Raw genomic sequence first — 15,509 nt, forward strand, 5'->3', positions numbered from 1 at the left:
TTGTCTTTTTGTTTTTGTTTGTTTCAAATATGGATATGAACTTTTAACATTGTCATTTCAGTATGGAAGTTGAAACTTAACAGGCTGGAAATGAATGACCATCATTTACAGAGAAATCTGATACATGACATCTTTGGTATTCAAACACAGTCATGCAAGGCTGTTTAGTATGAAATGGCCTCCTGCTGTTACGCAGTTTGGCAGAAACTCTACAACAAACTGCGTTAAAGTTGAGAATAATTTATGGTGAGACATTACAGATTATCTCATGTTGCCTAATTAGCATTTAAAAAGTGCTCATAGTCTTGGAGAACCTCTGGCAATACAGATACTTAGGTATTAACACGTCTCAACAGTCCTGTGTTTCACATAATCTGTAATGTGTCCTCTTTGAAACAGTCAGAATATTGTTGCATTGTGATTTAAAAAAAAAAAAAAAAAAAACAACCCTGTAAATGTTGTCAGTGTTACTTGATTTTTCATAGATTTGGCAATATCCTTGTTCCTGCTAACATTTGCAAGCAAAACCCCCAGATGTGCTTGTTCAGCAACAACTTATTTGTCTATCTCTGCCAGTGAGGAAAAATGACCCAGACATACAGTGTGTGTGTGTATATACATTAAAAGTATGCTTTCCATTTATCCTGGACAGGTAACCTGTTATAATGGATAGTATAGACACTGTACTTAGGAATAGGAACAAGACAAAGTTATCAAAGCTGTACAAAGTGAAATGTAAATAGAACTTCTCCTCCTCATATTTCTCATGAGTGAGGAGTTGCATCTTCCGTTCCCTTTTTTGGAAAGTCAGTTTCCGCAATGAAGTCATTGCAGTTCAAAGGAGGTTTCCTGTAAACACACTATCTTATTGCTGGAGTTGAGTTTCAAGAAATCATGAGAGGTGGTTAGAGTGTCAATACTGTGTTGACCAGACTCTGTTTTACAGGGTTTACTGAACCGGTCCAACTACTGCCTGCATGATAACGACCAAATTCCACACTGTTAGGACTTTTTGTACTGGCTATTCCTGAAGCCTGCTGATGTTAACTACACTAACACTGTGTGCTCTGCTGCTTCAAATGACTAGATGGAAGATCTCATTTTGCACTTCCTTCTCGTAACTTCAATAAAGAGAGCAAGATGAGGAATCTCAAACCAGATTGGACTTTGTCTCAAAGACTATAAAATAAATAGTACCCAGAGTCGCAGTGTGTTTCTACTTTGTCCTGTGTTGTTAACCAGAAGACCAGCTCAGTAAATTTAAAAAATGTATCTTTTTCAGTTTTAGCATAATTCACTGTCTCATCTTTGTGTCTGTATTCTTTGGTTTTGTTTATTTCCGGCTGATGTTGTCATGCTGGGAAGAGGACCTGACAAACAGGTCAAGTGCAATTTTGAGGTACCTGTGCTTCCCTGTTTCCTTGTTACACTTCTTTATATTTCTGCTCCACAAAAGTTCAGAGGGAAATATACTTTTGTTATTCCACATTTATTGGACAGCTATAGTTATATTTCAGATTCAAATTTTCATCCAGAACATATGATCAGTTAATATGAAGTAGATAAATATTAGTTTTACCTGTCGACTAGTAACAAGAAAATGCTGCATACACATTTAAGTGTCATTGATAATAATCCTATAGTATATAATAATATAACTAAGAGCGGCCAATACGCATAAAAAACACTTCTACTTTAAATACTTTTAAGTATACTTCACTGATAATACTGAACTTACTATAAATGTGTGCATGTTTTTGTTTCTACCGCAGCTTATTGTAGCCTGAGCTCAAAAATTTGAGCAATTTTACCTCAAGCAAAGATGTCACGCCATCCTGCTGTTCTCAGGAACAGCGTTGTATGAATAATTACCATAAACTTCCAGTAAATGTGAGGACAGTTTCTTTAAATTGGTTGTCAAATCTATGTTTGATACAGAATATTTAAGAACAAGAACATTCAGAATAAGATTTTGCCAAAAAATATTTAATATGCAGAAGTAGAAAAAAGGCTTTTTTTAAGCGCTTACACTTCAAGAAATGGGGTTAATTCAGTATATGAAGATCACAGCTTTACAGTATATAGATATATGTTGTAATACATAGAGTGCTGAGTAATACTATGATTTCACATTACAAAGAGGGAGTCTGCTTGAACTCAAATGTAACAACTACACAGCAATTCATTGCCACAAGAAAGTAAAAATAAAGTCACAGCATGTCACAGAGTGGTGATTGTTAGTCATGAATAACACATGTGAGTCTCATCAGTTTCCAAGGGGCCTTGGGTCCTAAGACTAGCAGGTAAACCGTTCATCACACGTGAGCCTGTGTCCATTACGGGTGTGGTACTAGGCACAAACATGCATGTCTCCTTGGATGGAGACACTGTCAGCACCTCCAACTCCACCTCAAAGCTCCCCTTGGCCTCGCCGGGCTCTCGGATGATAAGCATCTCATACTCTCCGAACCGGATCAGGGCCTTGGCCGGGAGATCCATCTTCTCCAGGTAGTTCAGTGTTGAGCTGTTTACTGACAGTCGTCCCCTCTGGGTCAGGTTCTGGATGGTGAACAGCATGTCCGGGCTCTGGGGTGTGCGGTATGCATGGAGGGCCATCTGTTTACGGGACACCCGGGGGTCAACCAGGGCAAAGGTGCAAGCCTGGGCGTCACGGCCCAGCCTGAGAGGGTCCTCTGCTGAGTGTCTTCTCCTGTTCCCCAGAGGAAGCAGACTGTAAAGGCCCTTAGAAGTCTGCTGCGGGTGGTAGAGCTTGATATGGAGACAAGTCAGGAGATCCTCCTCTGTCTCCATTGTCTGGGACACATTCATGATGACAAAAAGCTCCTGTGATGAAATCAGCAGAGGGCTGACCTTCAATGATGAAGGGCTGTTGGAGCAGAAAGCAAACAAACCCATTGGAATACAAGTAGATAGGGTGGTTTACCAGTCAAACACAAGTAAAGTAATACAACAAATATACAAATTCCTGTTGTTAGATCATTGTGTCTTACCTGTATGTTGAATTCCCTAATTTGAAGAACACTTGGTTTTACTACATCCACAGGAAAACTGCATCAAATAGAGTGTGTCACACTCAGGGGGAACTAGCGGTGTTGGTGCTGAGAATGAAAACAGGCTAACTCTTTCTGTTTGCTCTTTTCATGCTGCTGTCTTCGCTCCTCCCGCTTGGTTTCGTCACTCTCACAAGACCCAGTGGTAATGATGGTGCGGTCAATTGCACATACGGAAATATCACTACTCTAAATGTGTGGATGACGTAAAGCAGTAGTGAATTCAAAGGATAAGTCGTGATTTTCATTCAGTGTTGTTAACATAAGGTGAACATGGAAGTTATGTTCACCAACTGGTAAAATAAAGTGTATGTTAGTTTGTAAACTATTATATAATCACATTTGTCAGTCTTTCTTGGTAATTTGCCACTCTTACTTTCTAACATGAATACATGATCAGTGGATCAGCAGGGAAATTTGCAAAGAAAAAGAAAAAAATTAATAAACGATTTTGGCAAGTATTTATTCATATTTCAACCTAACATGCCTATCATACACTGGTTTACACAAACTAAACTGTAACTAGCTGTAAATATATTTGTGTTTTAGACTGTTAATTAGACAATAAAAGCAATTTCAAGATGTCACTTTGGCTTCTGGGAAATTGTAATAGCCATGTTAAACACATTTTACAGAGTAATTATTATTTGGAAAAATAATCAACATATTATTCATCAATAAAAAAGAATGATATATTGCAAGGCTACACCACAATGTTGTGCTGTAATGTGCCACCAGCCTACAATAGGGTCGCTGCTACTTTTTCGTACAATGTTCACTCTTTTTACTTTTCTAATCAAATATTTCACGAGTTGATCAGAGTTCTGTAACATACGATTTCAAGATGAGCACCTTAACGCAGCATTGGGGCACTGAAAAATTCCCCGATGACGCAACTTGAAACAGAAAGGACGACTCTTCTTAAATTTCACATTGTTGACCAGGGATCCGACCGTGGCGGGAGGCATAATCCTGTTGTAAAATGACACCGTTACACATTAATCCAGGAAGAAGTCGTTTACTTACGTGTAATAATTTAATCCCCTTGCATGTCACAGCTAGTAGTATGATTCAAGCAGAGAAAACGACGTTATTGGTTAAATATGAGACATTGTGAGTTACTTCCAAACCATGGCTGACTTGCCTTGCTGTTTGTTAATATATTGTTCAATAAAGCATTAAAAACTACCAGACATGGACAGAAATATGCTGGAAGTGGGTTTCCGGCAAGAAAAGACAAAACATGATAGTGTGTGGCATCATTTTTAACTTCCCCAGGTGTAAAGAATATGATATACTCATACAGTTATCTCGGGGTTTAAAACATGTAAAATATATGCATACTTAATACATAAAGCGGACGATGGACACTGCCCCCTCCTAGGCAGTAGGGGGCGGTGTGACTGTGGGTCACAAAAAGGGACAAACGGGGAAGAAAAAAGGGGGCAGAAAGCGGAAGTTAGCTAAAGCTGTTTATACATCCGTGAAAGGAAAACTCTCGAAAGGGGTTTGAATTTTTTGTAGAGGCCGCCCGGTAAAAAAAAAAAAAAAAGGTAATCTAAAATTCACTCACCGGTATCTTGAGATTCACAATTCACTGCATTTTCAATAACTGAATTACCTACAGACATTTTGAGTGTTTGTTAGCCTGCGTCGCGTTTGTGTGCTAACATCGAGCTCGGCGCTTTGTTCACAGCGTGGCTCAACGAGCAAGCTAACTGTAGCTAACGGTTAACGCAGTTTAGAGATGTGTGTTTAAACCATTGAGCTGTTTAATAAGCCGCACTGTTGCGTTATGATAGCAAAATAGTAGATAGAAAGGTGTTAAAATATGTTCGCTAATTTGTGTCAAAATGCTTATATTATTTGACTTGCTGTGTGAAACTAATTGTCAGCCATTTTGTATTGATTGAGGCCGTTTAATACGCAGCTGCTAAGGTTACATATCTGAGCAAACATACTTTAAGATCCCCTCCAGACATGTTTTAGGATGTATGTAGAATACTGTACTTTGAATAATTTGTGTCTGACATGGTTTTCCCACAAAAAAGCTATATTGGCTCGCTCAAATCCTTAAAATGATATATTCTCCTCTTCCCTCCTTAAAAATTTCTCAATCTATTAAATAGGCAAATTTATTTAAAAGTATGTGAAAAGGTTAAATGCCTTTTAATTCTAATGAAGCATTTTCCCCTGTCCCCATCCCTATGTACCCTATGTGTTTTTCTTTAATATATTTTGATACAGATCTTTAATAATGGTGAAGATTTTTGTTGGGAATCTGCCTCGAGAGGCAGACCAGGATGAGATCAAGGCTCTCTTTACCCAGTACGGCACAGTCACAGAGTGTGCCATCATCAAGAACTACGCCTTCGTCCACATGGATGACCGCAAGGCTGCCACCAAAGCCATCAAGAATCTGCACCTCTTCAAGCTTCACGGCACACCTATCAACGTCGAGGCCAGCCATGGGAAGAACCAGGGATCTGTCAAACTGCATGTGGCAAATGTAGAGAAGGGATCTGATGATGAGCTCCGTTCACTCTTCGAGGAGTACGGCACGGTCACAGAGTGTGCTGTTGTCAAGAATTTTGCTTTCGTACACATGTCCAACTCTGATGAGGCCATGGATGCCATCAAGGGACTAGACAACACTGAATTCCAAGGTAAGAAAGGGCCAGTATGTAAAAAAAAAAAAAAAAAGTAGTGTTGACAGCTTGTCTAACTTTAAACCTGATTGTGTAATATGTGTATCTTCTTTTGCATTTAGGCAAACGCATCCATGTACAGATTTCTAAGAGCCGTCCCAGACATGACGAACGGGACGACTACCCCCCTCCTCCCCCAGACAGGGCAGGCTATTGGCCCCCACGCTACCCAGGAGAAAGGCATGAGCCCCCACCTCCGAGCTACCTGAGGGGCCGCCTCAGTCACATACCCCCAGGTTACCCCGCCCCTCCTCTGCCGCCCCCTCCCCCCCGACGAGCCGTTTACCCTGACCGTCCCTATGAGGGTGAGAGGGACAGATATGGCGTGGTAGATTACTATGAGAAGTACAGAGCCCGTCCTTATGGCATTGCCTCCTACGAGGACCAACGTGCTGGCGCCCCTCCTCCTCCCCCTCCCCCTTCAGCCGTCGTGCGAGACCGTCTTATGACCTCGCCGCTCGACCCGTACGAGCGTCGGCCTCTCCCTCCTCCTCCGTCCTCGTACTACGCCCGAGACCGTAGTCCTCTGAGGAGAGCACCTAGCACGCCAATGCCCCCTGCAGGTAACGGCTACTCCTACGAGCGCTCCCGTCTCTCTCCGGTTCCCCGGGTACCGGCATACGGAGTTCCTCGAGCCAGGGACCCCTACGCAGACCGGCTGCCTCCGCCACCGCCTGCACGCTACGCTTATTAAGCAAGGCTCCGGCATGTGAAGTCAAGGTGAGGATAGGTCTGAGGTAGACTGGTGTTCATATCTTTTCTGAAATTCGTTCCTGTCAAGGCAGAGGCAGCCTGTAAGTTGTCCGGCACGCTCCAGATCTTGTGGGGAAATCAAGCTTTGAAAAGACATGCGAAAGAGGTGCTGTTCTCATAATGTACGTCTGTGCTTGTTCAGTCTTGGATCTCTGTGGCTGAAGAAGGGGACTCAACAAAAACAACTCGATTAAAGGCAGCATATACATAATTAAGATGGAACAACGTGCTTTGTATCAACAGTTGCAGGCAGTTCATTTGTGTCATGTGCTCTTTTTTCAGGATCGTCGTTCGACTGCGTCGCCGCTCGCCGCCTCCTGATGCACGTGACGCTATCCCCTTCCTGTCTGTGGCTGAGCGCGTTAACGTTCCCCTGCGATGCTCACAGGAGGAGCTGAAATGCCGACGTCCACGTCTGTTTTTGTTTTTATTATTTTGGGACAGTTTTTACACTCGTATTTTTCCCTCTGATTGTTTAGTTTGTCATTGTGCTATAGAATTTTTAATACTTGACGTCAAAGTAAGGCGTTTTTTTTTTTAATTTGAACTTTTACGTTTGAATTATTAGTGTTCTGATGTTGTGTGTGACCTTAGGAAGCTGACTCATTTCAGCATCATTTTGTAGGCGATACTTGTGACTGTAGATTTAACTGAACTGAATGTTTGGTACTAAATCTAATCTGCACGTTGTTTCCATCATGTTGACCTTTCTCACAAACGCAAACCAAACCTCCATGTGGCGTTGCTGTGAAAATCTAAGCTGCAAAGACGCAAGAGTTTGACAAATATATAAAGTAACTGTTAATAGGACAGTCACCGCAAATCGTTCACATGTACCTGTATATTGTCGAACCTGTTTTCAATAAAAAGAAGTGTGCAGTAATGTTCTTCAGATGGCTCCAGGTCATGCCCAGCGCTTAAACACCTAATCAGTGTGAACCGCTTGAATTGATTCAAATACTTTGATAGGATCTTTCGACAAATATCTTGCTTGTCTATTAAGTGATTATCCATTCACTAATGATGATCTGACGTATAATAGACTTGTTGAAATCGATACACTAATTAAAGACATACAGCCTCTCTGGTTTTGTCTGAAGTGCCCCAGCCTCGCTCATCAGCGTACCTTTAAGCTTGTCCCCTTTTGTGAAAAAAAATGAAGTTGCCCATAATGGAGCTTCAGTGCAGAGCATAACACTTTCCGGGCATTACTCCAGGTTAGATTTTGAAGTTGAGACTAGTTTATCCTGAATCTGGGGGGAGATGACATCAAAGGCTGTTGGAGACCTTCAGAGTCCACAGGTAAGTCAAGGGTTTATGATGTAGAAACTTATCCTGACAGCACATGATCACATTTGAACTTTGTAAAGGTTTGTAACTGTGAAAATCATTTTTGCCATTTTCAGGTTTAGGAGTGCTAGTTAGTCAAATGTTTATTCATTCATAAACTGTGTGCAAAACTATCCATTCAGCTGAAAATCTGCTCTATATTGTCAGTGTTTGTTGGGAAATAATCTTCAGCTATATATATATATGTATATATAGGTGATAGAAATTGTAGAGACCAGACCCAGTGATCATCAATTTGACAACCATTATTGGCTTTTGGGGAAGGTGTTTTTTTTTCCTTCCCCAAAATGGAAAAGTAGAGAAGCATCGAGGGTAGCAAGGGTGGTTAGGAGTCAAGATTGTGAGTGAGGTGACTTAAGGAAAGCATCAGGAGGTTTTACTCCTGGTCTTGCAGACATGAGTTTTATGAAACCCTTGTAAAGCATGAAGTCAATTTACTATACATCAAAATTGCTATATTAACAGATTTTGCATACATTTTGATGGATATAATAAACTGAGAGTACTCTGTATTGCCATGTTGGATTCTGACCTGCATGAATAAAATATTTAAAACAATCACGGACTCCCTGTTAACTAATGTACTGTAAATCTGTGAAGGTCTAGTTTTCCAAATGCAGTGATACTACATTTCTGAGTTTTGGTACTTAAACCAAAACAATACTTTGTCTGATACCATACATTTAACAATAGAAACATGTTTTTCTACTAACCCTTTTTTCACTGAGCAAACTTATGTTAAAACATATGTAATAGCTTTGTCTAAATAGTCTAAAACTGGTGAAATTATGATTTAAATCAAAGTGTGTTCAACCAATAGGCACTTACAGTTACTATGTAATCAAATATTTTCAATTTGTACTCTTGTTATATTTAATACCAGCTTTTAGTACTTACATATATTAATATATTTTGTGGGGCTGCCACAGTCACTATTTGGATACCTTTTGGTCCGTACCAAAAAAAGTATTGATGGGTGAAACCCAGCCCAAGTTATATTGAACGTGGAAATATATCAATATAATTCTGCTAATGTTTAAGACAATATATAAATAGGTTAATTGATGTATTTGCTCATGTCTGAAGGCAGCCCTAGTATAATTACATTTCTACTGTTTTTATTTCTACAACAATTAATCAAGTAGTTGTTAGCTATTAAGTTAAGGTTAAGATCAGATTTTTTGAGAAAAAATGTCCAAATTCTCTGATTTCAGCTTCTCAAAAAAGCATATTTTCTGGTATCTTTGGTCCTCTGTGACAGTAAACTGAATATCTTTGGGTTGTGGACTGTTGGTTGGGACAAAACAAGACACTAAAGGAATGTCGCTTTGGGAAACTGGTTGAGGTTTTTCACCTCTTTCTTACATTTTATTGACCAAATGACTAATCAATTAATCGAAAATAATTAACAGATTAATTGATGTGAAAATAATTACCCACTGTTTATGTAAGTACACCTTTTTAACCTTTTGATGGTTTCGTTCAGATTTCAGTGTCCTGTGTATCAATGCAGCATCAGTGGGTTTGGTTTTATCTTCATTTAAAAAGTTTCAGTTTCATTCAGCTTAATCTGCAAGTACCACTGAAGGCCACTAGAGGGAGCATGCTCACAATACAAAACTTTCTACTGGCCTGTCAAGAGCACTGGGTGGTGTAATGTAGGACTACAGTATGACATGTGTAGTAGTGTAATGTAGGAGTAGTGAATTGTCATTAGTCTATTGTTCCTCATCACTGTACAGCAGTTTGACACTACAAACATAAAGCTGTTATTGAAGATGTTTTCCTGCCCTTAAATTTCAAATGTTCTGCAGCAAGGAACAGGGTTGATTTCTGAATGTATTGTACTTATACTTTCATAGTGTGTTTCAACCACAATGCACGATTTTTGACAATCATCTTTTGAGTTCGGTCACGGTTTAACAGTTAACGGTTTAAGTAAACACTTATGTGTGGTTTTGCAAGTGCTGGGCCTTTTTTTTAATCTCATGTCTTTCCAGCATGGTAAAACACAAACTGATACATGATGTGAAGTTAAATGAACCAATAAGATCTTTAAAAATATAATTTTAATAAGTTATTTTGATGAAATATTATTTCTTCATAAAATCAGTAGACCTTTGTTGGGTGTAGTTATAATGCAGAGAGCTGAAGACCAGTCTTCCTGTTTACCACCACAATGGAAAATGACAAGCAGGGCATCAATACATGTCTATATTTGCATGCAAACACGCATCACTTCAGCTCAGACCACACTGTGCTCTCTCTTCCTGTCAAACAACCAACGTGACCTCAGTAACATTGAAGAACTCCATCTAAACTCTCTTTAATCTGACAATAATCAATGTCCTTACTGACCCCTCCTTAATCGAACACCAATCATATTCTTTTGCTTTTACATTGAGAGTGAAGACAGATTAAATAAGCAAAGGAAAATAAACAGTCATGTGAGAAATAAAACTCAGCACCAAGACTGCAAATTTGCCACAAATACATCTTTATTACAAACTGGATTTTTTTGACATGGTGATAGTTGCTTCTCCCACCTGCCAGCTGTACAAAAACACAACAGCAGAGTGATATACTGGAACAAGTTATCAGTTGACCTCTAAGCTGCAGTTCCATGTGCTTCCTGAGTCTATCTGGTGGCAGCATAAATCACATTTGGCTCCACTTCTCTCCCTGATGCAGGCCTTCGGATTCTTTTGGGCTTTGGATTGAAACTCAGTGCTGCGTAGTTCAGGTTATCAGAGCCCAGATTCTGCAAATTAAAGTATTTACAATCACTCATCTGACAGCTGACTTTGTGAGGAAAAACTAAAAGAAATAACTGATGAATGACTTGAAGTGATTGTAGCACTTCCTACATTTTAATACATAAAAGAAAGTTTTCAAGTTAGATTCACCTCACTCTGTGGTGTATTTTGTTCTTCATTAGGAGCTATACAAGAGAGACAACACGTTATCAGTTAATTAATCACATTTATCATATTCCAAATCATGTTTACACAACTTTAAATAGGACATGCAAACACAACAGAGCCAAATATAAAAAGATACAGTAGCTCTAACAAATACCTGTCTGAAGCGTCTTGATTTTGACAACCAGACCAATGACGACCATTATAAGGAAAACAGTCAAACCACCCAGGATCACACTCATCAGCTTTGTTATTCCATCAGACTCTTCTACAAGAAAGATTGAAAGATCAGATTCTACTTTAGCTTCAGTGTTTTGGCACCCTGCTAACATTAAAAATGAATCTAGTTTCACCTTCAGTTGACTGACAGTTTGTGCAATAAAAGAAAACTTTAACAGAATCTTACTTTTACACTCGCTGTCCACGTCATCACTGAATTCATTGTGGCCTTGAAATGAAACAAAGACAAATGGATGTTATTTTGAAACACTTGCTTTGTAATCATAATGCTGAAGTAATCACACTTGTTGGACACAATGGTGAGAATCTAAATTTGCAATATACCAAAAAACTCAAGAGACAAGAAAACTGAAATCATTCTTACCTTGAAATTTTAAATCTATTACTTTAAGTACTGTACGTCCATCCATGTAAAATCCACAGAAATACAGCCCAGAGTCAGATAAATCCACTTGCGTGATTTTAAGAGAGACAGTAGAGACGTTGGAACTCATTTTGAATTTCCCATTTTGGAATCCATCACAGTATTCAGCATTGCCACCAGATCCGTACATAGAGGAGATACAGCTGATCTCGGTTCTATCGACAAATCTGGACCAAAATGTGTGAGTTGGAGTTCTGGAGATGTTGGAGCACTGCAGTGTGACTTCTTCACCAGGCTGGACCTCCACAGTCTGAGACTCAGAAACTGAGACAGTGATCCAGCCTGAAACACACAGAGACAACAAGAGATTTACTCCTCAGCTGATAAAGCAACAGGGACCTAAATCCTTACACCCTAGATGTAGATGTTTAATATTTCAATGTCAGTACTTACTGAGGCTGCAGAGAAGTAAAGCTGTTATCAAGATAAAGCTCCTCATTGTGTGTATGATCGTCCAACTGCAATGACTCTTTATTCTCTGAGCTCATGTACAGGGGCTTTGTTGGAAAGAGGCGGGGAGTTTTTTATGTTGACGCTCTTACTGGCCACATAAATGACTTCCGAACAAGAAGTGTTGAAACAAGATCATAGCCTCAAAGAGTGATTTCCTCAACCTGTGTTGAACATTCGATTTAATGTTCTATTAAAAGTCCATTTATCTACAGAGTGAAAATGTCTTCATGTTACAACTGAAAGGACACGAAATTTGTGTTTGTGCTGTAGGTACTTTAACAACCAAGTAGTAGTTGCTTTGAGAGTATGAATTTGATACTTTAAACCTGCAGACAGACAAAGTTAGTGACTATCTGGGGAACATAGTGGAGCATTTAGCAGCTAAAGAGACAGATATTTTTCTCAGGAGTTGGTGGAAACCAAAATAGAGCTAACAGGGCATTCACACATACAGACTCAAAGGTTGGGAAAGTGACAGCTGCTATTCATTGTGAATGAGACCTGGCTTTACAGCCTGGTGGCCCCCACTGAGCTAGAGAGATTAAGAAAGCAACAACCAGCAACCAGTCAAATGCACTCATTTTGATTTCTGTGTAAACGGAATAGCAGAGTTGTTCATTACGTAAACTAACTTTAAACAAAATGGAGGAAAAACTGATCGTCACTATCTCCGGTTTCTCTACAACCTGTATTTAATGAGCTGCCAGGTTTTAAAAGAATGACGATGTGTAGAAACAAATTGCCGACATTGTTGCTTCATTAGTACAGAGGCTATGTGAGAAAATAGCTGTCCAGTCGGAGCAGAGTATGTAAATGTATGTGTTCAACACAACACACACAGAACTACAGATTGATAAGAGTCCAGAGACTGCCGACTACTTTGCATCCATATGTGTGAACCCGCCATAAAAGAAGAGTGAATATTGGACTTACATTCCTCAGCTGGATAGAAACATGACTCCAAATAAATGTTAATATTGCAAACAAACTTTACAAGGTGATAATATGTCAGATATTGTCTTCATGGTTTGTTCTCCGCTGCCCCCAAGTGGACAAAAATCTGTTAATGCAGCATTAAGAAAGTTATATAATTTGGGTAATCCATACACACATGTATCAGTGTTGTATCAGAGATATTTGCTGTTTTCATTCCATCTTCTTTTTGAGGATATTTGCCTTTAGCCACAGGCCCTTTTCACAGCAGACATTTGTCACTGTAGGAAAAGCACAGGTGTCTCTAACAACAATAACTATGCCTCCGCTTTATTCAGGTGTCCCAGTAAAGTCATGACAGTGTGACAGTGAGCCAGCATGCACAATAGCAGGACCCTGAAACTGAAGCACCTAAATGGAATTCAGCCATCATTCATTTTATTATTTACACCTTTTCCTGCTGCAACATGTCAAAATGTCTGCAATGAAAAGGGTCTCTGTGTTACAAGTAAGTGTTTCATCAATTCTGTCATCAACACAGTATATCAAGAGTGAGATAAAGACAACAAGTGCCAGTTTCATTAACATTGTTGTTTCACGCCTGTTGCAGCTGATATTGTGAACGTTACAGACTGGAGAATAGCACTCAGCTGAAAGCCAGTCTTCCTGTGGTTGAGACTTCACTTCAGGCTGATACAGACAGAACCGTTTGTTACCACAGTGGAAAGTGTCAGAATGGGCAGATGTAGGGCATACAGTAATGCAAACACACTCAGGGCCGAAACTGAGTAGCTACTGTATCTTTGTATTTTTCGGTTGGATATGTAGCACCTGACTACATGCTGTCTAGCTGTGATGTGTGCAGAATCCTGTTTCTGTAATGTGAATTCAGTATTTTCAAGAACATTGATTAAATGTAGAGAATAATTTTAAAGAAAGTCTGCCAGTATTCACTGCTTCCTTTGAGATTTTACTCCTACAAAGCTTTGAGTTAACAGACCTCATGATTTTATAACCCTGTCTCCTAAAAATGATGTCAAACAAGTGATGTGTACCTCACTCATTCATCCAGTTACAGCCTTCCATATAACTCTTTCTAGAAGAGAATCTGGACAGTCATAATCCTCCTTCAAACACCAGTCACATTCTTCGAACATAATATAAGAGACTTCAGATGAGAAAAAAGAGATAGAGAGGAAAAAATGAAGGAGACGGTGAGAATTGAAATAGAGCACCACCAAAAATAGCATGAATATAAGCTCTTTATTGCAAAACACAGTTTTTTGACAAAGTGATGATAACTCTTCCCATCCAACAGCTGCACTAAATCAAATAAACACATTCATAGAAAAAAAAAAGTTTCACTCTGAGTTGCAGTTCCAGTTGCTTCCTGAGTCTATCTGCTGGCAGCATAAATAACCTGAGTCTCCACTTCTCTCTCTGATGCATGCCTCCTGCTTCTTATTGTTGCTGAATATAAACTCAGCGCTGTATCATTGAGGTCATCAAAGTCCAGGTTCTGCAAATAAGAGTCAGAGAACTCTCATACAACATATAGGACTTCACAAACAATGTCAGATGATGACAAATGATATAATCATCTTAAACATACAATAAAGAAATAATCATGAGTTAAAGTGATTCTGGGATATTTTAAGCCTGAGATCATACAAAAGTAGAAATACGTATTCACCTTATTTTTTTGTGGATGCTGTTCTTCATTAATGGCTAAATGACAGACACAATCAGCTCATCAACATTAATCATTATCCAAAAACATTGTTGTTAATGCACTTTGACATAACAATACAAGTATGTGCACGAGCAATAAAACCAAATATAAAAAGATACAGTAGCTCTCACAAGTACCTTTCTGAAGCTTCTTGATTTTTACAACCAGACCAATGACAACCATTACAATGAAAGCAGTCACACCACCCAGGATCATACTCGTCAGCTTTGTTATTCCATCAGAATCTTCTACAAGAAAGACTGAAAGATCAGATTCTACTTTAGCTTTAGTGTTTTGGCATCCTGCTAACATTAAAACTGAATCTAGTTTCACCTTTAGTTGACTGACAGTTTGTGCAATGAAAGAAAATTTTAGGAGAATCTTACTTTTACACTCGCTGTCCACGTCATCACTGAATTCATCGTGACCTTCAAATGAAACAAAGATCAATTTAAACTGGATGTTATTTTGAAACACTTGCTTTGTAATCATAATGCTGAAGTAATCACACTTGTTGGATACAATGGCGAGAATTTGCAATATACCAAAAAACTCAAGAGACAAGAAAACTAAAATCATTCTTACCTTGAACATTTAAGTGTATTACTTTAAGTGCTGTACGTCTGTCCAAGTAAAATCCACAGAAATACAGCCCAGAGTCGGATAAATCCACTTGCATGATTTTAAGAGAGACAGTAGAGACGTTGGAACTCATTTTGAATTTCCCATTTTGGAATCCATCACAGTATTCAGCATTGCCACCAGATCCGTACATAGAGGAGATACAGCTAATCTTGGTTCTGTTGACAAGTCTGGACCAAAACGCAGGAGTTGGAGTTCTGGACATGTTGGAGCACTGCAGTGTGACTTCTTCACCAGGCTGGACCTCCACAGTCTGAGACTCAGAAACTGAGACAGTGATCC

General features: G+C 39.2%; 3 protein-coding genes across 4 annotated transcripts; 1 reads left to right on the top strand and 2 right to left on the bottom strand.

Moving 5' to 3' along the window:
• Positions 1-1,965: 1,965 nt before the first annotated feature.
• tifa (TRAF interacting protein with forkhead associated domain) lies at positions 1,966-4,429 on the bottom strand. Its single transcript, XM_042401371.1, has 2 exons — positions 3,012-4,429; positions 1,966-2,887 (listed from the first exon to the last, which is right to left on the bottom strand). The coding sequence occupies exon 2, from the start codon at positions 2,827-2,829 to the stop codon at positions 2,242-2,244; it is 588 nt and encodes a 195-aa protein (XP_042257305.1). The 5' UTR covers positions 2,830-2,887; positions 3,012-4,429; the 3' UTR covers positions 1,966-2,241.
• Positions 4,430-4,535: 106 nt separating this feature from the next.
• Positions 4,536-7,424, top strand: rbm4.3 (RNA binding motif protein 4.3). 2 transcript variants are annotated; one of them, XM_042401370.1, is made up of 4 exons: positions 4,536-4,623; positions 5,319-5,737; positions 5,842-6,499; positions 6,815-7,424. In XM_042401370.1, exons 2-3 carry the CDS (start codon positions 5,329-5,331, stop codon positions 6,471-6,473), a joined length of 1,041 nt encoding a protein of 346 aa, XP_042257304.1. In that variant the 5' UTR covers positions 4,536-4,623; positions 5,319-5,328; the 3' UTR covers positions 6,474-6,499; positions 6,815-7,424. The 2 variants fall into 2 exon arrangements, with proteins under 2 accessions (XP_042257304.1, XP_042257303.1); XM_042401369.1 differs by having other exon boundaries at positions 4,536-4,618; positions 5,317-5,737.
• Positions 7,425-10,371: 2,947 nt separating this feature from the next.
• Positions 10,372-11,924, bottom strand: LOC121889876. The gene is made up of 5 exons (XM_042402100.1): positions 11,861-11,924; positions 11,444-11,749; positions 10,961-11,251; positions 10,789-10,823; positions 10,372-10,643 (listed from the first exon to the last, which is right to left on the bottom strand). Exons 1-5 carry the CDS (start codon positions 11,904-11,906, stop codon positions 10,521-10,523), a joined length of 801 nt encoding a protein of 266 aa, XP_042258034.1. The 5' UTR covers positions 11,907-11,924; the 3' UTR covers positions 10,372-10,520.
• Positions 11,925-15,509: the final 3,585 nt, after the last annotated feature.

Source organism: Thunnus maccoyii, chromosome 22 (assembly GCF_910596095.1).
Source record: "Thunnus maccoyii chromosome 22, fThuMac1.1, whole genome shotgun sequence".
Taxonomy (NCBI): domain Eukaryota; kingdom Metazoa; phylum Chordata; class Actinopteri; order Scombriformes; family Scombridae; genus Thunnus; species Thunnus maccoyii.

Bases quoted from the DNA above. Each gene is read 5' to 3' on its own strand.
- LOC121889876 (XM_042402100.1), bottom strand. From the start codon at position 11,906: ATGAGGAGCTTTATCTTGATAACAGCTTTACTTCTCTGCAGCCTCA. The intron at 11,252-11,443 runs GTACAGTACTTA...TTTCATTTCAAG, and splicing joins TGGATTTTACATGGATGGAC to GCCACAATGAATTCAGTGAT. The intron at 10,644-10,788 runs GTGAATCTAACT...TTTAATTTGCAG, and splicing joins AAAATACACCACAGAGTGAG to AATCTGGGCTCTGATAACCT.
- rbm4.3 (XM_042401370.1), top strand. From the start codon at position 5,329: ATGGTGAAGATTTTTGTTGGGAATCTGCCTCGAGAGGCAGACCAGGAT. The intron at 5,738-5,841 runs GTAAGAAAGGGC...TTTTGCATTTAG, and splicing joins AGACAACACTGAATTCCAAG to GCAAACGCATCCATGTACAG.
- tifa (XM_042401371.1), bottom strand. From the start codon at position 2,829: ATGAATGTGTCCCAGACAATGGAGACAGAGGAGGATCTCCTGACTTGT.